Consider the following 19,802-nt stretch of genomic DNA (forward strand, 5'->3'; position numbering starts at 1 on the left):
ACACCACACCCAGGCTGCCGAATTTTCTTTTTTATTGTTATACTTAACAATACAGAGTCTGGGAATAAATCTTCACATCTTTAGAACAGTTCCTCCATAAATCTCTATCCTTAAGTAGTCCAAAGCTGCTACCTTGCTGGGTTATATCTTGAGTTCCCATTGACAGGATGGTCTGGGCTAGCACAACTGAGGCCACTTTTTCTTAACCAGTCCTGTGGGAAACGATTGTTGCAAGACAGGAAATGGATTAGCACAGTGGCAGAGAGTCCCTAAGGTCACAAAGGGGTGGAGTATAGAAGGTATACCAGAAAAAATCAGTGGACAATGTTGCAGACCTTGAGCAGGACCAATTGAAGCAATTGCTCTTCCAGGATTCTTTCTGTGCATTGATCACTCTTCTCCAAAGCTAACAAAATAGGGGCCAGTGTGCTGTGATGATGCAAGACTTTTCAGTGTGGGTTTAGGGAGGAAGAAAAAGATGTTCCTGCACAGACTGTAGGGAAAGTGAGCACTTGGTTAACGCAGTCACTTTTCTCCAAACCTTCAATTCTAGCGATTTCCCTACCTATGTAACACTGAGTTCTGGATAAATGGTGGAAAGGAGGAGGACTCCAATGGGAAAGGCTAATTTGAAAGGATAAGGAGGAAGGCACTCCCGTAGCATGTCCCAAAAGGAGATCCTAAGTTCAAGGAAATACTTGGCTCTGGTATGCCCCACATAATCATAGAACAATGTGCAGGCCCTCCCATAAGTCCAGCTGCAGAAATGGATGCTAGGACCATCCATTTGTTCTGTACTAATGTAAATGCTGAGCAACCAGAAAGGGGGGGGGGGGGGGGAGAGGATACAGGTGCAGCAACCTACTTAAAAGGTCATTAGGTTTGATGGCCCCATGTGTATTTCAGTCCACCTAGTCAAATTTCTCCTAAGCAAAGCCAAGTACTGTTCTGGGTCCCATGGCAATGAGGGCTCCAGTTATTGTTAAGGGCGTCACCCCAAGTACCACACCAGGTCACAGCACCTGACTTCTCAGGAAGTGGAAGAGCTTGTGCACATCTGCTCCTCAGAAGCACAATTTGTCAAATAAACCTTGTTCCTCAGCAACTACTATAGCCCCCCAGGGCCACAAGTGAAAGGAAGACTTGCCTTCCCACCCTCTCCCTCTCTCCTAAAAAGAAGGAGTTTGGAAGGGTCGAACTGTACTGCTCCCCGCCCAGCTGCAGCCACCTCCCGGTTGGACAATACACTCTCTGTCCTCAGCCGGGAGATCCGCCTCTGGAGTCAGCTCTGCCCCTTCCCCCGCTCTTCCTGGTTCCCAGTGCCCAAACCCCTCCACTGAAGTTCCCCTGACCCAGTGCTCTTCCAGCCAGGGCAGCCCCACACCCTAAATGTCCCCTCTCCCCTCAAAGTAGTCCCTTCCCCACCAAAGATCTGACCACACCCAGTCACAGGCATGAGATCACCCCGGATCATGGAAGAGGAGGTTCAGCCTTCAGTGCCAAGATTGGCTGCCCTCTGCATAGTCAAGGTAAGAAAACCTGCAGGGGGGAGGGGGGAGGGGGGCCCCTGAAATTGTTTCACCCTTTTAATAACAGCCTCCTGGCTTTCTCCTCCCTTTCCTCTTCCCTTCTGAAGCTCCCACTGCTCTGGGCTGGTAATCGAGATACCTGGCTGGCTCCCTGCACCACCCATTTTTATTTCAACCCCACTAAACCACCTGCTGTATCACTCCCAACCTTGCTCATCAGCTTCCTTCACCCTCCTTCCTCCAGCCCCCATCTCCTTAGTCACAATGTTGAGAAGAGGAATCATGTCTGAGCTAGGGGTTCAGCTACCCATCTTGTAACCCTCTCCCAACTTCTTGGGAATTCAAAAGTTCCTCTTATGGCCCCACCAGGCTGGGCAGCAATACCAGCATGACTGTGAGGTCCTAGCCCTGCTCACTTCTCTCTTCTGAGTCCCAGTATTTCCCTTGGTATATACCTTTAGAGATTAGAGCCTACCCCCCTGGCATGCATCCCAGTCCCCAGCCAAAGATCCTAGTGAACCCTGGAAGGGGCAAAATGTTAACAAAAAGGGGGGGGGGGGGCAAATGTAGGCTCCAAAGAAATGAAGACATTTCCACACCTTGTCTCTGGATTACATTACCAAATCTTGCCAAAAGACACAAAAGGACCTTCAGCTCTGACCTTTTTCCCAGTAATCTTCAATCTCTTGCTCTCTTCAGTCTTCTCCTAACTCCTGCCTCTCCCTTTCCCCCAGCGCCTTCCCTTCCCACACAGCTCCTTACCCTCACATTCCCCTGTGACCCCCACTGATCTAACCCCTGAACCTGCCTACTGGACACTAATGCAACCAAAAGTGGTAAAATCAAAGCTCCTCAGGTCTCAGCTACATCCATCCCCTCCCAAATGCCAGCCTCTGGGGTCTTCACAGTCTCTTCCCTATGCCAGCTTGGAATCAGGTGCTCCACCTCCTCGGACACAGTTGAAAGATGCGGGGGGAAGGGACAGAGGGCCTCAGAGCTAGTAGTGCTGACTGCCTTGGACAGGCACTGGGCATTGTGCCTTGGACACTGGCTTCTCAGAATCTGCCTTTCCACCCCAGTTTTCATCACGGAAACTCCAGTGGGGAGGGTGAAGGAGGGAGAAAGTTTCCGGAAGTGCTCACTGCTAAAGAACGTTGTTGGAATTTAGTACCGGCAATAGGCTCAAGAGCTTCTAGGAGGACATTCCCTCCCTTATCCCTACCCTCCAGATCCCTCCTCCATGGTAATAACTTCCAATTGTACTGGGGAAGCCCAGGGCTTGTATTAAATGTGAGAAGACCCTCTTGAGTAGAAGTCTCCAAGGGAGTGGGAATGATAGTGCAAAGCTAAAACAGGTGGTGGATGGGACTGCTGGAGCTGCCTGGGGGTGCGGTGTAGCACCAGTAAGTTTCCTGTGAGCCAGAGAAGCAGGAAAGGGTGTCCAGCGGCTTGGGAAACAAACACCTGGTGTCTTCACCTGATCTGAGCTCCCCAGACAGCAGGCCGCAGATGTGCTCTGCCTGGGGCTTTGGGGTCAGACCCAGTCCCAAGAACACTCCTGGGGGAGGACAAGTTTTTCTGTCCTTGTTTCTAGCCACCTTCTCTTCAGCATCTCTTTGGAGCGCGTGTCTTTTGCCTGTGTCCTGCCGGGTCAGTCTCTCCCGGACTCCCTGTCGCCATTTCTGGGTCTCTCCGGTCTCTGAGATGTTCCCCGTCGCTGTGTTCTCGGTACCCGTCTTTCTCAAAATCTCGCTCCCCATCTCTTAGTCTCTTTCCATCTTTCCCAGCCTCGGCCTCTCTCCGTATTCCTCTTCCTGCCCATCTCTTTTTGAGTCTGAGTTCGCGGTGGAAGGTGGGGAGAAGAGAGAGAAAGGAGAGAGGACGAGGGGCGGGGAGCGGGCGGAACGTGGGGATTGGAGCCGGGGCGCAGGAGGGAGGGACGGAGCCGCCGCGGGCGCGGGGAGCGGTGGAGGCGGGAGGGAGCCGAGTCGAGCGCGGCGCGCCCGCTCCCTCCTCCTCCTCCTCCACCTCCTCCACCTCCTCCACCTCCTCCTCCTCCTCCTCCTCCTCCTGGTCCCGCTCGGCGCGGGCCGGGGCGGGATGGGCTGGCCCGGAGGCGCCCCCTGCTGCTGCCCCGCCCCGGCGCGCCCCCGCCCCCCCGGGCGCCCCCCGCAGGTGAGTGGCCGCGCCGCGCTGGGCGGGAGGGCGGTGGCATCTGCGTCACGGCCGGCCGGGTAGTGCCAGGGGCGGTCGCCAGGGGGCGCGGGGTCGCCGGGGGTCGAGTGGGCGCGGGGAGTGGGGTGGGCGCCATTGGGCTGAGGTTAGGGCCCGAGGTCAAGGGCAGTTAGAGGCCAGGAAGTTAGAGGCCAGGAAGGTGGCCAGGGGGGCGGGTCCCGGCCGGCCGGAGGTCACACTCCGACCGTCACGGCTTCACGTGTCCCGGGCGCACACGTTGCCGTTGCCGGGAACAGGCACGGTGAAGCAAGTTGCCTGGACACACATAGTTCCCAACCCAGGTGGGCAGGAGCTGGCAGCGGCACTCAGGACCTGGCCTGGGAGAAGTGTGTGCGAGTGTTTTCCTTTTCTGCTTCACATCTGGAGAAACTAAGGCAGAGAGCAGGCACAGATGAGACTGATTGGACTTTCCAGCCCCATTCCACACATCAGCCAGTCTGCTTCTACCCTCAGTTCTCAGATCCCTCTGGATACACCCATTTACTCGGCCTTGCCTCCATCTCTCCTTCCCTGGGCCTCACCCTTCTTCCATGGCTGGGCCCTGGGCTCTCAGCCTCATATCCAACCACAGTTATTTCCAGGAAGTGGGATGGTGTGGGTGGAGGGGGTTTCTCCAAACAAACCCAGAGCTTGGGAGAGAGGGCCAGGCGGGAGCCAACAAGGGCCCTGGAATGTTCCAGGCAGAAGGAAGGCAAGAGCTCTAGGGCGGCTGATGATGCCCCCCCACCCATCCCCCACCCTCCCGCTGAGCTGCGTTTCCTTTCAGGCACTTTTCATGATCCCTATCTTCCCTGAGAGGTGCTTCACAGGGGGTGCAGAGGACTCACAGCCAAGTCAGTCCCAGCCCAGGCCACCCACCTCAGGGGCTGGTGAGTGCCCCACTCCCTCACTGCAAACACTGCTCAGGCAGCTCCTTGCTGGGCCTGTGTGGGGAGAGTCTGAGACCAGTTAGGGTCAGAGGGCATTTGAGAACCTGTCCCCTCGTGAAGTGCTCTGCCAGGTGAGGAGATTGTTCAGCCCCTCTGGAAACAGTAGCAGTAGAAGCTTACAGAAGAGATCCTGGTCAGTCATATATGCAGTAGGAACAGGGAAAAGCCCCTGGCCACAGTGCCTCTCCTCCCCCAATCAGCGATGCGTTCTAGACCAGGCCAGTCCCAGTTGCCCACACTGGCCAGGGGCCTGGAATGTCCTGGGACCCAGCCAGGGTTCCTGGGGGAGAGAGCATTAGAGCCAGAGCCCCTCTCTAGTTACAGGCTGGGGGCCCATGCCTTGTCACACAGATGCCACCCACTGACCAAGATACCCTGGGGACAGACTTCCTGGCCTGGAGAATCTTTTAGGAAAAGGCGTCAGGCTAGCCCCAGCCCATCCAGTCCCACAGAAGTGTCTTTGGTGTGCTCCAGACCACATGGACATGAGGGAGGGGGAGGGAAGTGGAAGGGTCCCACTGGGAGAAGCTGGAGTTGGGGGAGTTGCCTGAGCCGCTGGGACATTCAGTAAATGCCATGCAAATAGAGCAGGGCACATTCGCACATTCTTTCAAATGACAGGGCTGTGGTTCAAGGTTTGGGGCTGAGGACCCTTAGGTCATTAACCCTGATGTTTTCCGAAGATTACTACCTCCTTTCCAAGGCCCATCCACCCCCTTCCCTTGACTCTGAGGACAGGAAATTGGCCATGTTCCCAGGAGGGAGGCAGGAGGCCCACAGAGGGGTTGGAGTGTGTGTTGGGAGGGGGACCTCCTGTCCAGTCCTCAGGCCCTAGGACGCAGGCGGCTGAGGGAGGAGAGCAGAGCTAGAACCATGGAGGTAGTACTCAGGCTCTGGGGAGGCAGCGGGGCGAGGGCCCGGTGCTGGGGGCCTGGGATGGAAGGCTGAAGTTGCAGGACTTGAAAAGTGGGGGGCTAGGGACCTGTCAGGTCGGGCCTGAAACAACCCAGACAATGGGTGAGTGGGGGGAGCAGCTGCGGCTCTCACGGGCTCTCAGGAGAAAGGCCTCCAATGCCTTGGGCCATGGCTGGAGGATGGACCACTCGTGTGGGCAGCGCAGCCTTCCTGCTGGGACTTGGCCTTGGAATGGGTAGGGGTGGAGAGGCAGCCGGGGTGGGGAAGCAGTGCGTGTTTTCCTTTCCCTACTTCACAACCAGTGACATGAGGCAGAGAGCTGGCCCTCGGTCCCGTCTGCCCTGACTCCCAGGAGCCACACTCGGGGCCCCTCAGGATGCACTCAGTCAGCATTCTGCGGACCCTGAGCCAGCATGGTTCCCAGTCCCACCCTCCTCCCACCGGAAGTCCCAGGAGGGCCTGAGAGTCCAGGCGGGGACGCTTGCCTGGACACGGTGTTCCCCACTGGCCCTTGAGACCTGCCCTGAGACCTCGATTCCCACCCCACCCCCACCCCGCCTCATGGGGGGCCGGATCTCAGGACCGGGCATGGCTGTAGATCCCTGAGCAAGATGAACCCCGGGAACACTCCACAGGGGCCTGGCAGCTGATGAGGCTGGAGCCCAAAGGTTCCTGCACTGACATCCCAGCAGGATAGATCCTGGGAATCTGATCTCCTGGTCTCCCCCACATCCTCTTCCCCCGCCTCCACTTCCTGGAGCAGCGACCTGCCCCCTTCCCGTCTGCACTCCCCGCCACTTCCAGGGCCGGGCTTCTCGCACCAGGCAGACAGCCTACCCTCCGCCCAGGGGAAGCGGCTGCCTCCGCCAGGCCGCTTCCAGGAAGCCCTGGGCCCGGCCCCAGCATTGTTCAGGTCCCGCGGCCAGCAACCCGGCCAGCCGGACACCATGAAGTCCAGCGGCCCCGTGGAGAGGCTGCTCAGAGCCCTAGGGAGGAGGGACAGCAGCCGGGCCACCAGCAGGGTAGGAGTGCCCACCCGCTGGGCAGAGGAGGGGCTGGGATGGAGGTGCGGTCCGTGGGGGAGGGGGACAGGACTCAGGCAAGACTTGCTTCCCGATTTCAGCTTCTTCAGTCTTCCCTCCTTGCCCCGCATTACCTCCCTGCTCTGTCCTTCGGGTCAGACAGAGGGCGGTTGCAGCATGGCAGCAGATGTTTAGGTTGGAGCAGATCCTGCCATCCGATTTGGCTTCTCTAACACCTTTCCTCCCCTAGCCGGGACCAACCTTGAGGGTCCTGGTCCCCCAAACCTGCGCCTCAGGTACACTTCATTGCCAGCCCCTAGAGCAGGGCTAAGAAATCAGATCCCTTTCTTCCTTCCCTGACCAGGTGAAGTTTGGGGAAAATGGTGGTGGTAATGAGGCGTGGGGGTGGGGAAAGGGGGTTGTTGGCAAAGGGAGAAGAGGCCAGGTCTCAGGAGGGCTTTAGAAACCAGAGCTTCGCTTTTCCCTGACATCATCTGAGTATGCTGTTAATGCCAAAAGGCACCCAAGCTTCTTACTTAGGTCCTATGAGGTTGGTCCAACCCAGAAGAGTTTCAGGCTGGGTTTAATCTAGCAGCTCCAGGGACAGCCAAGAGACCAGAGGTGCTGCCTGGGCCCCCAGGTTTGGGGGCCTGGAAGCCCTATCACTCCCTTTCCCATTTCTTCTCAGCCTTACCCCAAAAGAAGTAGTTCAGGGCAGCGTTAGACAATACTATGTGGGGAAGGGGAGTGGAGCTTGAACAGAGAAAAATGGGTGGAAAAAAAAGAGACAATTTGTCCCCAGACAGAGGATGAAAGGAGCGAACTCACAATGAGAGCTGACGGACGGGCCATCAGGAGGCATCTCAGCTCCTCTCTCACTGTAGCTCTGGGTGGGGAGGGGCTGAAAAGGGCATGTGGCCCATGCCACCTCTGCAAGCAATGCTTGAATCCCACTTGAACCTCCTCAAGTGACAGGGAGTTTGCTATGTGCAGAGGTAACCAGGCAGCTGGACGTCTCCCCACTGTCATGCCTCTGCCTCTCCTTCCAGCCTTACCACCCCCTCCTTACACAATTGCCGCCTCAACCACAATGAGTAAACATGTTGTTCTGATGGTGGAGGGAGGCGGCATGTCAGCTGCCTGGAGTGTAGGGACAGCAGGAGCCAGGGGAGCAGGGCTGGCTGAGGCCACTCCTGCCGGCTCAGTCTGGCTGCTGTGTGACATGCTGCCGGCCTGCCTGGATCCCCCACCCACCCACCCACCCTTTACACAGGCTTCCGTCCGGGGAGGGGGACCCTTGATGAGAAGAGTCAGAGCACCCCCAGGAAGCTTTCTTCTCCAGGAAGAAAGCCCTGGAGTTTGGGGTAACTGTAACCACAAGGGCATCACATACCAAGGCCACGTGAGGGCCTAAGTGATCCCGGGGGAGGAGCTGACCCAGCTAGGGCGATGCAAGGGGTCAGATTCCGTGCTAGGAAATTGTCCAGGGAAGGCCCCACCACTACCTTGCAACAGCTGTGGCCAAGAAGGTCCTGGGGGATTGAGGGGGGTGGGATGTTGACCCACAAGTTTGGGCCTTTATCAGAATGGAGAAAGGAGAAAACTGTGCAGTGGCCCTACCAGGTCCTGGAGATGAGCCCATTGGGAAGTGACACCTCTGTCTTATCTGTCCCTCCACCCCCAGCCTAGGAAAGCTGAGCCACATAGCTTTCGGGAGAAGGTTTTCCGGAAGAAACCACCGGTCTGTGCAGTGTGTAAGGTGACCATCGATGGGACAGGTGTTTCGTGCAGAGGTGAGGGGCCCTATCCGGTGACTCTGAGACCCTCCACCCAGTACCACTGTGTTGCACACGTCTGGGGGACAGAGTCAAAACACACAACATAAAATGTGATATGAATGATGCCCCTGGATTAGGCCACGTGGTAGCCAAGAGGCAGGTGCCTTTCCTTCAAATAGCCCTTACTTCCCATGACACACACTCCCAGCAGGCTTGGAGACCCAAGACACCTTCTCACCCTGACCTGTGACTGGGGACTTCCCTCCCTCTCTTCCTCTTCAGTCCCCCCCACCCTAGAACCTTACCCCTCGCCCCCTCCCTCCCAGGCCTGGGCGGTGGTACTCCCTGTTCCCCATCCCAGCCAGCTCAGTCCAAGATGGAGTCCAGAAGTCCTAGGGTCAGGTTCCAGGGCCTGGGGAGATGGGAGAAGCCCACCCCTCCCACAACCCCAACAGGCCCCTGATAACCCCTCTCCTCCTCCCATCCCCCTCCAGTCTGCAAGGTGGCGACACACAGAAAATGTGAAGCAAAGGTGGGTACTTGCTTCCACCTGATGGAAGGAGGGGAAATGGGGTTCCTTCCCTCCTCCCAAACAGGCTTCTCCAGCCACACTGGCATCAACCCTCCACCCCTCACAGCGGTGGGGGGACCCCCTGCTGGATGGGAGGGATTGCTGTGCTGGGCCCTTTAAGAACCACCCCACTCCACCCCCTGGTGGGTTGGCCCAGGCGGGTGGACAGCAAGACTGGGTTTGTCTTGGTGCTGTGCCCAGGCTGCAGCTGGCGAGAGGATGGGGGAGTGGGGAGGAGAAGAAAGGGTGGGGTGGGTGGGTGGGGAGCTGTACTTTAGAGCCTGGGCAGCCGGATGGGCTGTGCCTTCTCTCTGGGGAAAGGTCCTCAGGATGCCTGGGTGGGTCCCGTCCCGGGCCCTGGAACAGCTGGGCAGAAGGTACAAGCCCTAGTAGCATCCACTACCCACTGGGGACCTGAGACAGCCCCATCTCTGAGGAGGCTCCCTGGGCCTCCTCCTGCTGTGTGTGGGGGTGAGGTGGGGGGGGTGGTCCCAGGGCCTTGGAGCTGACTTAGGGGAGCTCTCTGCCCAGGGGCGGGGTCTCCCAGTGAAAGAGACTAGTGTCCCTTTCTGGCCATGGCCTCCCTTCATGGCTCTATATATAACTCCTGCCCTACAACTGGATGAATGGGGGTCTGTGTGGGCAGGGGGCTAGGAGCCAAGAGTAACAAGTGGGGGGCCCAGGCGTGGGGGACCAGGAGGCCAGAGGGGAGGCTCCCTTAAATAGAGGAACCTCAGCTGGAGCCTGTGCCCATCCACTGGCAGCCCCTCCACCTTCTTACTAAAGCTGAGGAGTGGCGCCATCCTCAAGCCCAGGAGAGCCCATTTCACCAGGAGCTCAGCTCCTCACTCAGATTTCCTTCCAGGTGACTTCGGCCTGTCAGGCCTTGCCTCCGGCGGAGCTGGTGAGTGTCCTCTGGGATGGGGCAGATGGGGGAGGCTAGGAACGTGGCTGAGGCATCCAGAGGCCTGGTGGCCGGGCTGGGGAGAAAGCCCCCAGAAGGTTGCCTCAGACTGACCGCTGAGGATATTGTCATCCTCGGGGTGGCGGGGACGCCTCTCCCCTTCTTGTTCTCTTGGACCTGCTGGGGGGTCAGACTCACCTCTCCTCCACTCCCCCACCCGCCCTCCCCCAACTAAGGGCCTCATGGGAATGCCTACATGCCTGCTCTTCCCAGACCCAGACCAGTCCTTACCCCTGCCCTAACCGCACCCTTTTCCTCCCCCACCTCCCTCTAGCGGCGAAACACAGCCCCAGTCAGGCGCATAGAGCACCTGGTAAGGTGATGCTGGAGTGGGGGGAGGGGGGGACGGAGATAGGAGGCAGGTAGCCCTGTGAGGAAGGGCCTAGGTTTCTGGGAGGACAAAAGTCCATGGGCCTCTGGATCAGGGAGCCTAGAGTGGGGGACCCCCAAAGAGATGTCGACAAGGTTTCTCATCCACCAGGGGTCCACCAAGTCTCTGAACCACTCAAAGCAGCGCAGCACGCTGCCCAGGTAAGCAGGGGCACCTGGGGTGGTCTCACAGGACCCCTGCCCCCGGGCCCACCCCTCAGCTCAGGGTAGTGGCCCCCGACAGAACTCTCCCCCGGGACATCCCCCTTCCCAAGTGGAACTCTTCCTCTGGCCCCACCCACCTTCGGACCGGCAGGCCTCACCTGGAGTCGGTTTCCATCCAGCACACTAGCCGCCTCCGAGTGCCCCGCAGCCTCGGTCCCTGACGTCCGCCCCCTCCCCAGGAGCTTCAGTCTGGACCCGCTCATGGAGCGGCGCTGGGACTTAGACCTCACCTACGTGACAGAGCGGATCCTGGCCGCCGCCTTCCCCGCGCGGCCCGACGAGCAGCGACACCGGGGCCACCTGCGCGAGCTAGCCCACGTGCTGCAGTCCAAGCACCGCGACAAGTACCTGGTGAGAGGCGGGGCCGCAGGAGGCAACCAATGAGAGGGCCGGGAGCGGCTACCTACTGACGTCAAGCCGAAGGAGGCGAGGCCGCCAAGGGGCGGGGCAGGGGTGGGCGGGGCCGTGTGGTAGACTGTCAATGCTTGACCCAACGTCAGCAACCTCCTCATCTTAGAGGAAGACTCTTACTTTGGGTCACAGCAGGTGATACCCCCCCTCGCTGCCTCAGGTCACTTTCACCTAAAGTCCCCTTTTATTTGCAGCTCTTCAACCTTTCAGAGAAAAGACATGATCTGACCCGCCTAAATCCCAAGGTAGGAGAGGAACGGCCTGCCCAGTCATTTCACGGAAGCCCAGAAGCCCCTCTGCCCCCTCCTTATTAATAGCAGCAGGCATCTACTTTACTCTCACTCTTAAGCACTTTTCAGTATGACGTTACTTGAGACACCCCCGTTAGCCTATTGTAGGGTAAGAAAAGTGCTGGCACCGTCATGGACAATCAACAGGCCCCTGACCTTGTCCCCAGACCCCTACGCTCTGTAGCTTATCAAGCCCCACCCACCTCTCTTCCTCCGTGGCCTCCAATCCCAGTTGCACCTGCACCCTCCCCTCCCGACCCCCACTCAGGTCCAGGACTTCGGCTGGCCGGAGCTGCACGCCCCACCTCTGGACAAACTGTGCTCCATCTGCAAAGCCATGGAGACCTGGCTCAGCGCTGACCCACAGCACGTGGTTGTGCTGTACTGCAAGGTGTGCTGGGCCCTCAGGCAGCAAAGGGCTGGGGCATCTCTCAGCCTGGGGCCCTAAAGGCCTTCCATCCCTGTCTCTTTACCCTCAGGGGAGCAAGGGAAAGCTGGGGGTCATCGTCTCTGCCTACATGCACTACAGCAAGATCTCCGCAGGGTGAGGCGCCCACCCATCTGAGCAGTCTCTTCGCCAGTGGCCCTTCTTCCAGCTGGCCCCTTCTGAGCCCTTTTTGTTCAAGGAGCTCTTTGCTGTAAACTTGACATTTCCACCTTCAGCAGATGGTCTTATTGTCCCCTTTTACAGACAAGGGAACTAAAGCTGAGGGAACAATTCAACAACTAGTAAAGTGACTAGTAAAGCCATTCTAGGCTTCCTCTAAGACCTGGGGTGTGGAAGGGGAAGGGAGCGTATGGTTCAACTCTCTTCTCTTTCCTTCTCTTACCTTCACTGGGGCCTTAGAGATGGGAGGTCAGGATAGAGACAGTCTCTAACCCCCCTACGGTCCCTCATCTCCCCAGGGCAGACCAGGCACTGGCTACACTCACCATGCGAAAGTTCTGTGAGGACAAGGTGGCAGCCGAGCTGCAGCCCTCCCAGCGCCGGTGAGCAGCTGTGGGTGGGGAGATGGGTGGAAGGAGCTGCTCACTCCATGGCTGCAAGGCCAAGGTTCTCTCATTCATGCAACACACCTTATGCTCACCTTAATTGAGCACCTACTATGTGCCAGGCACTGTGTTGAAAGCTGAGAACAAAGTCCCTGCTCTCATGGGGCTTACATTCTAGTGAGGTAAAAGGCACTTGTGACTAAATAGATCATTTTGGATGATAAGTGCTGTGAAAAAAATAAGGCCAAGCCATGTGATAGACTTACAGGACAGTCAGAACCTGTCTCTATAAGGCTAGGCAGAGATCTTGCAGAGGGAGCAGCAAGCATAAAAAATTTGAGACAGCAAGAGGGACTGAGGTTAGATGCAATGAAGAATTTCTGGTGAGCTGGAAGACGAGAGGGAAGTGCTGAAGAAAAGAGCAGGTCATCCAGGGTGTGTGGAACATGTGCATAGCTGAAATGATACAAGGGGGCATCAGATGAAGGGGCTTATATTTTCCTTGACACCCCCACACAGATACATCAGCTACTTCAGTGGTTTGCTTTCCGGCTCCATTAGAATGAATAGCAGCCCTCTTTTCCTGCACTATGTGCTTGTGCCCATGCTGCCAGCCTTTGAACCTGGCACAGGTGAGTCTACCTGGAATGCACTCCGTCGGGAGGGTTATCCCCCACCCCATTCTACTCAGCACCCCTTATGTGTCTTCTCCTCCCTGGCCCTCAGGCTTTCAGCCCTTTCTCAAGATCTACCAGTCCATGCAACTCGTCTACACATCTGGAGTCTAGTGAGTGCTCTGTTTCCAGGCTCTGACACTCCATGGCCAGACCACAGCTCTCCTGAGCTCCTGCTTCCCAGATTCCTGCTTCTTCAACCTCCCTGGGCCTCCAGCTCCAACCACTGCACCTGGAATTCAGTATATAGATAGGGAGCTGAAGCTCCGCTAAGAGCTCTCACTCAGGGCTCAGACTCAGATCTCCCAACTCCCTCCTGACTACTCATAAGTCCACCTCTGTGCCCAGGGTGCCTCTGATTCAGCCCTGCCTTCTCTTCTCCACAGTCACATTGCAGGCCCCAGTCCCCAGCAGCTTTGCATCAGTCTAGAGCCAGCCCTCCTCCTGAAAGGCGATGTCATGGTAAGGGGGGCCCAGCAACAGGGAGAGTCCTGGGGATGGGGCAGGGGGTGTGGTGTATCCTGCCAGCTGCATAGTCTCTGGCAAGTGATCGATTCAAGGCAGATTGGAGGGTGAAAAGGGTGTCTCCCAGTGAGGGGCAAAGACTTTGAGGTTGAGGCTGGGTGGCTCTACGGGTGGAAGGACAAGGAAGCAGAAATAGACATGAGAGCCTGACCCTCTGGCTTCCCTCCCCTCCCCCAGGTGACATGCTATCACAAAGGTGGCCGGGGGACCGACCGGACCCTCGTATTTAGAGTCCAGTTCCACACGTGCACCATCCATGGATCACGGCTCACCTTCCCCAAGGACCAGCTGGACCAGGCCTGGACCGGTGAGTTGGAGACAAGCAGAATGGAGGGCTGCAGCCCAAGGGAGGGGCCGACAGGTGGAGGGCAGGCGGGAGAAGGTGGCGTCCGGTCCTCACTGCCCACTCCCCACAGACGAGAAGTTCCCCTTCCAAGCCTCGGTGGAGTTTGTCTTCTCCTCCAGTCCAGAGAAGATCAAAGGTAAGAGCAGAACCCTGGGTCGAGGACTGAAAGTTGTACTTTTCTGCTCCTCATCCACCTGGCTGACACTCCGTAGGTAACATGCCACGGAATGACCCCTCGGTGTCTGTTGACTACAACACTGCGGAGCCTGCTGTGCGCTGGGACTCCTACGAGAACTTCAACCAGCACCACGAGGACAGTGCGGACGGTGTGCTGGGCCGGCCCTGGGAGGTGGGAGGTGCAGGTTTGGGGGGTGGGGAGAGGTACTCCTTCCTCCCCAGGCAGATTCCCCTCCTGAGGGACACCCTTGCCTCCCCACCACCCCCACCCCCACTGCCTTAGCTGGAGTCCGTAGAGCTGTCTCCCCATATTAACCTTCGCTCTCTCTCTCCCTTTCCCCTGCTTGCCCTGCTTCCACCTCCTCTTCCCCACTCAGGCTCCCTGACCCACACCCGGGGCCCTCTGGACGGCAGTCCCTATGCTCAGGTGCAGCGGGTCCCCCGGCAGACCCCACAGGCACCCTCGCCAGAGCCACCCCCACCTCCCATGCTCTCTGTCAGCAGTGACTCTGGCCATTCATCCACGCTGACCACAGAGCCGACTGCGGAATCCCCCGGCCGGCCACCCCCGACGGTCACTGAGCGGCAGGAGCTGGACCGCCTCCTGGGCGGCTGTGGAGTGGCCGGTGGCAACCGGGGTTTGGGGCGCGAGACGGCCATCCTAGATGATGAAGAGCAGCCCCCCGCCGGCGGAGGCCCCCACCTCGGAATGTATCCAGGCCCCAGGCCTGGCCTCAGCCGCCACTGCTCCTGCCGCCAAGGCTATCGGGAACCCTGTGGGGCCTCCAATGGGGGCTACTACAGGGCAGAGGGCACCCTGGAGAGGCGGAGGCTGGCCTATGCGGGCTATGAGGGTCCCCCCCAGGGCTATGCCGAGGCCTCAGGGGAGAAGAGGCGACTGTGCCGATCGCTGTCCGAGGGGCCGTACCCGTACCCACCTGAGCTGGGGAAGCCCGCCAACGGGGACTTCGGCTACCGCTCGCCAGGCTACCGGGAGGTGGTAATCCTGGAGGACCCTGGACTGCCTGCCTTGTGCTCATGCCCAGCCTGTGAGGAGAAGCTGGCACTGCCCACGGCAGCCCTCTATGGGCTGCGGCTGGAAAGAGAAGCTGGGGAGGGGTGGGTGAGCGAGGCTGGCAAGCCTCTCCTGCACCCAGTGCGACAGGGACACCCTCTGCCCCTGCTGGTGCCTGCCTGTGGGCATCACCATGCCCCGATGCCTGACTACAGCTGCCTGAAGCCACCCAAGGCAGGAGAGGAAGGGCACGAGGGCTGTCCCTATGCCCTGTGCCCTGAAGGCAGGTATGGGCATCAAGGGTACCCAGCCCTGGTGGCCTATGGCTATGGAGGAGCAGTGCCTGCTTACTGCCCAGCATATGGCCGGGTGCCTCGCAGCTGTGGGTCTCCAGGTGAGGGCAGAGGGTATCCCAGCCCTGGTGTTCACTCCCCACGGGCTGGCTCCATTTCCCCGGGCAGCCCACCCTACCCACAATCTAGGAAGCTGAGCTACGAGATCCCTGCAGAAGAGGGAGGGGACAGGTACCCTCTTCCTGGGCACCTGGCTCCAGCAAGCCCCTTGGCATCTGCAGGTGAGGAACACTTAGGCAGCAGTGCCCAGGGCAATGGAGGGCTCTGGAAGATGATGGGGAGGTCAAGGGAGCACAGGGCGAGGAAGAGCTAAGCCAGACTGATGGGACCATTTCATGGCTCACAGCCTCATGTCTCCCGCTCACTGCAGAGTCACCCGAGCCAGTCTCTTGGAGAGAGGACCCCAGCAGGCACAGCCCCCTGCCTTTGTCTTCCCGAGATGCCCAATGCAGTGCCTCCTCAGAGCTGACCAGCCCGTCCACACCGCTGCATACCAGCAGCCCAGTCCAAGGCAAGGAAAGGTATGCAGAGGGCCTGGGTGAGCTCAGGTACTTCTCTGACCAAATAGGCACTTAAGTCAGGGGTGGGTGGCCAGCTCTCAACAGGGGCTCTGCAGTCCTGCTGACCACTTGCCCTCCCACCTTGCAGCACCCGACGCCAGGACAGCAGATCTCCCACCTTGGCACCCATCCAAAGACTGAGTCCTGGCAAGGCCTCACCCCCGGCTTCCCAAGGAGGCACTGAAAAGTCTCCTGAGCTGCCAGCAAGAAGCGGGCCTGAGCCTCCAGCCCCTAGCCCCTTCTCCCCGACCTCCTCTCCCCACTCACCTACTGACTGGCCTCAGGAAAGGAGCCCAGGGGGCTGCTCAGACATTGCTAGTCCACGGGGTCCTGTGCCCACCACACTGCCTGGCCTCCGCCATGCCCCCTGGCAGGGCCTTCGAGGCCCCCCAGATAGCCCAGATGGGTCCCCCCTCACCCCTGTACCTACTCAGATGCCCTGGCTCATGGCCAGCCCAGAGCCACCTCAGAGTTCCCCCACACCTGCCTTCCCCCTGGCTGTATCCTATGACACCAATGGCCCCACCCAGCCCCCACTTCCCGAGAAACGCCACCTGCCAGGCCCTGGGCAGCAGCCAGGACCCTGGGACCCAGAACATGCATCACCACCAGCCAGAGGCACCAGTCACCATGTCACCTTTGCACCCCTGCTCCCAGATAATGCCCCCCAACCCCCAGGTATAAAAACATTGAGAGGGTGGGGCCACTTTGGGAAAATCTTTCTCTCAGGGAGGGGCATGGCACATGGATTGAGGAGCCCTGAGGCCTGAGCACAGTCTCTCCTTGTCCTAGAGCCCCATACACAAGAAAGCCAAAGTAATGTCAAGTTTGTCCAGGATACATCCAAGTTCTGGTACAAGCCACACCTATCCCGAGACCAAGGTGAGAACCCAACCTTCACCTATCCCTCCCCACCATGACAGCCTCTGTCACAGTTGGATTTAGCCTTGGCTGGGCCTCTTACTAGCAGGTGATTCTGGGCTTTGGGCTTGAGGAACCTCACCACCCCCAAAGCCCCATTAACCCCCCATAGCTGCCAGGGCCAGAGAGGCCTGGAGAGCCTGCTTAGCAGAGGAGCAGTGCTAAGAGCGAGTTGGGCTGGGGCCCAGTTAGCCACTGTGAAAACTTCTAACCTCCATGCCCCACCCTTGCCCCCAGCCATTGCTCTGCTGAAGGACAAGGAGCCTGGAGCCTTCCTGATCAGGGACAGTCATTCATTCCAAGGAGCTTATGGGCTGGCCCTCAAGGTGGCTACACCCCCACCCAGCACCCAACCCTGGAAAGGTACCAAATGCTTCAAAGCCTGAGGGAGAGGGAGAGCAGAGTGAGGGGAGGCACCAGAGAGAAGAGAACAGGGCAGGGGGGTAGTAGCATTCTGAGGAGAGGCAGGAAATGACCTCTCCTCTCCTCTCAGGGAAGAAAGTAGGGCACCTAGTACCTGATAAAGACTTACTCTCCCCTCCCCTCTGCTCAGGGGACCCCTTAGAGCAGCTGGTCCGCCATTTCCTCATTGAGACTGGACCCAAAGGCGTGAAGATCAAGGGCTGTCCCAATGAGCCCCACTTCGGTAAGAAGCAGGGGCAGGGAGAAGGCTACAATTGGGTTGGTTTGGGGAAAAGTCAAGGAATCTCAGGAGGGTGGAAGGTAAAGCTGGGGGAATCTGTGGGCACCTCAGGACTTTTCTTACCTCATCCTCTGCAGGCAGCCTATCCGCCCTGGTCTCCCAACACTCCATCTCCCCAATCTCCCTGCCCTGCTGCCTGAGCATTCCCAGTAAAGGTAGGGTGTCTTGTAATCTGTCCTCCCCATCTTTCCCCATCCACTCCAGTCAAAGGGAGAAACTAGGGGTCTGGCTCCCACCCTTCCCTGGGGACGGCAGAGGGAGTCCTCCAGCTCCTAGAAAATGGTACTCCCCTTTAACCATCCCTGTTTGGCCTTCATTTCCCCCCAGATCCTCTGGAAGAGACCCCAGAGGCTCCAGTTCCCACCAACATGAGCACAGCAGCAGACCTCCTACGTCAGGGCGCTGGTAGAGACCTCTCCCTCCCTCCGTCGCTCTTCCTGGGCACCAAGGTTGGGGGGGCGGGCACGACAGATATAGGGCATGGGCACTGAAAAGCTTTGAGATTGGAAGGTGCATGTGGCCCATGAAGTATGGGCTGCATATCTGAGTGGGGAAGGGGAGCCTCAGTCTAGGTTCCCTAGTCTTATGAGCATGAGAATCATAAGGGACTTGTTAGAATGCAGCCTTTCAGGCCCCTCTCCAGTTTTCAACTATAGATCTAGTAGAGTCACAAAGTTGCCTTTTTAACAAGTGAAGTATGTGGTTCTAATGCATTTTGAGCAGCACCATCTGGGGAAAGAGCAAGAGCTAGTAGGGTGGGGGTGTAAGGGGAGAAATGTTCCTACCCTGCCCACATCTGCCCCTGCAGCCTGTAGTGTGCTGTACCTGACCTCAGTGGAGACAGAGTCACTGACAGGACCCCAAGCCATTGCTCGGGCCAGCTCTGCAGCTCTGAATTGCAGCCCTCGCCCTACACCAGGTGTTGTCCACTTCAAGGTCTCAGCCCAGGGCATTACACTGACAGATAACCAAAGGAAGTGAGTATGTGGGCCCAGCCTGTAGAACCCCAAGCTTAGGCCACTGGGGTCCTGACTTCTGAGTATGTTCTTCTCCACCACCTTGCAGGCTCTTCTTTCGCCGCCATTATCCAGTGAACAGCATCACCTTCTCCAGCACCGATCCTCAGGACCGGAGGTGACCCTCCCTCCACATCCTTTCCTCCCACAGCCCCGTGGTCCTTCAGTCCCCACAGACCAGATAGTCTTCTGCCCCAGCTCTTCCTTTTAGCAGTGGTTTCCTGGGGTACACTCCTTCACAGTTCTTTTCCTTCTGCAGATGGACCAATCCAGATGGGACCACTTCCAAGTAAGCCTCCCCCATGAGTTTAATCTCTTCCCTCCCAGGGATCAAGGTACCTCCTCCCGACCCCCACCCAAGTGCTGGTATCTGAAATTCCTGCTGAGACAATCTGCCCAAAGCAAGCTGCATTCACTTGTGGAGGAAATGCTGAGCTGCCTCCCCATCCTGACTCTTTATCCCCCTAGGATCTTTGGTTTCGTGGCCAAGAAGCCGGGAAGCCCCTGGGAGAATGTGTGTCACCTCTTTGCAGAGCTTGACCCAGATCAGCCTGCAGGTGCCATTGTCACCTTCATCACCAAAGTTCTACTGGGCCAGAGAAAATGAAGGGAGGCCACAAGCTCAGAACCCCCATCAACACTGCGCTCTCTCCCAGCACCCCACTGCCCTCACTTCCCCCGGCCTGGACCCAGGAGACCCAGGAGCCAGTCCCACCCTTAGAAATGAGGAATGGGCACGAGCCTGGGACATCACTCTCCTTCCTGGAACCCAGCCTGCTAAGCGGATGGGCCCATGAGATGACCTTGCATGTGAGCAGATGACAAGAGATGGGCATGTGAGGGGTGAGGAAGCATGGGAAGTGAAGCCTGAGGGGCTCAGGACAGCCCTACCTGCACAAGAACAGCACCCTTGGAGGGGAAACAGGCCCTGCCAGCTCCACCCAGCTGCAGGTCCCAGCAAGGCAGGACAAGGGTGAGGTACAGGGAGCTAGTCACTCCCTCCTTTGCCTCTCCCTCTGAGCAGACAGATCAGAGTAGGAACAACATGAAGGGGGAGAAAAGAGTCTATTTTTGTCTAATAATAAATAATTTCTATAAATTTTAGTCAGAGTTGTAGTAGTGCCTTAGCATTCACAGGAAGGTCAAGGACTCATGTCTCCCAGGGCAAAGCTGTACTTCTTGGGGCCATCCCAGGCATCAGGCCCACAGAACATATATAAGCTCCATCCCTGGCCTAATGTCAGTCCCCATCTATCCTACAAGCAAGCTTACCTTGGCTGC

The 19,802-nt window shown here is 58.1% G+C and overlaps 1 protein-coding gene across 9 annotated transcripts; it reads left to right on the forward strand.

The window, feature by feature from the left end:
- Positions 1 to 1,263: 1,263 nt before the first annotated feature.
- Positions 1,264 to 19,625, forward strand: TNS2 (tensin 2). 9 transcript variants are annotated; one of them, XM_077110789.1, is made up of 29 exons: positions 3,587 to 3,704; positions 8,315 to 8,423; positions 8,903 to 8,940; positions 9,845 to 9,883; positions 10,218 to 10,256; positions 10,425 to 10,474; positions 10,717 to 10,888; positions 11,143 to 11,193; positions 11,507 to 11,629; positions 11,718 to 11,782; positions 12,145 to 12,228; positions 12,751 to 12,863; positions 12,958 to 13,018; positions 13,292 to 13,367; positions 13,608 to 13,737; positions 13,847 to 13,912; positions 13,989 to 14,102; positions 14,331 to 15,542; positions 15,692 to 15,842; positions 15,970 to 16,559; positions 16,674 to 16,763; positions 17,040 to 17,165; positions 17,356 to 17,448; positions 17,583 to 17,660; positions 17,833 to 17,910; positions 18,314 to 18,482; positions 18,571 to 18,639; positions 18,781 to 18,810; positions 18,990 to 19,625. In XM_077110789.1, exons 1-29 carry the CDS (start codon positions 3,630 to 3,632, stop codon positions 19,126 to 19,128), a joined length of 4,230 nt encoding a protein of 1,409 aa, XP_076966904.1. In that variant the 5' UTR covers positions 3,587 to 3,629; the 3' UTR covers positions 19,129 to 19,625. The 9 variants fall into 9 exon arrangements, with proteins under 9 accessions (XP_076966908.1, XP_076966904.1, XP_076966910.1 ...); XM_077110796.1 differs by lacking the exon at positions 3,587 to 3,704 and adding an exon at positions 5,480 to 5,572; XM_077110791.1 differs by lacking the exon at positions 3,587 to 3,704 and adding an exon at positions 6,258 to 6,630 and having other exon boundaries at positions 14,331 to 15,362.
- The last annotated feature ends 177 nt before the right edge of the window (positions 19,626 to 19,802 follow it).

Source organism: Tamandua tetradactyla, chromosome 7 (genome assembly GCF_023851605.1).
Source record: "Tamandua tetradactyla isolate mTamTet1 chromosome 7, mTamTet1.pri, whole genome shotgun sequence".
NCBI lineage: Eukaryota > Metazoa > Chordata > Mammalia > Pilosa > Myrmecophagidae > Tamandua > Tamandua tetradactyla.

Coding starts and splice junctions, on each gene's coding strand:
- TNS2 (XM_077110789.1), top strand. CDS start 3,630: ATGGGCTGGCCCGGAGGCGCCCCCTGCTGCTGCCCCGCCCCGGCGCGC. Junction 10,257..10,424: donor TCAGGCGCATAGAGCACCTG/GTAAGGTGATGC, acceptor CTCATCCACCAG/GGGTCCACCAAGTCTCTGAA. Junction 12,229..12,750: donor CTGCAGCCCTCCCAGCGCCG/GTGAGCAGCTGT, acceptor ACCCCCACACAG/ATACATCAGCTACTTCAGTG.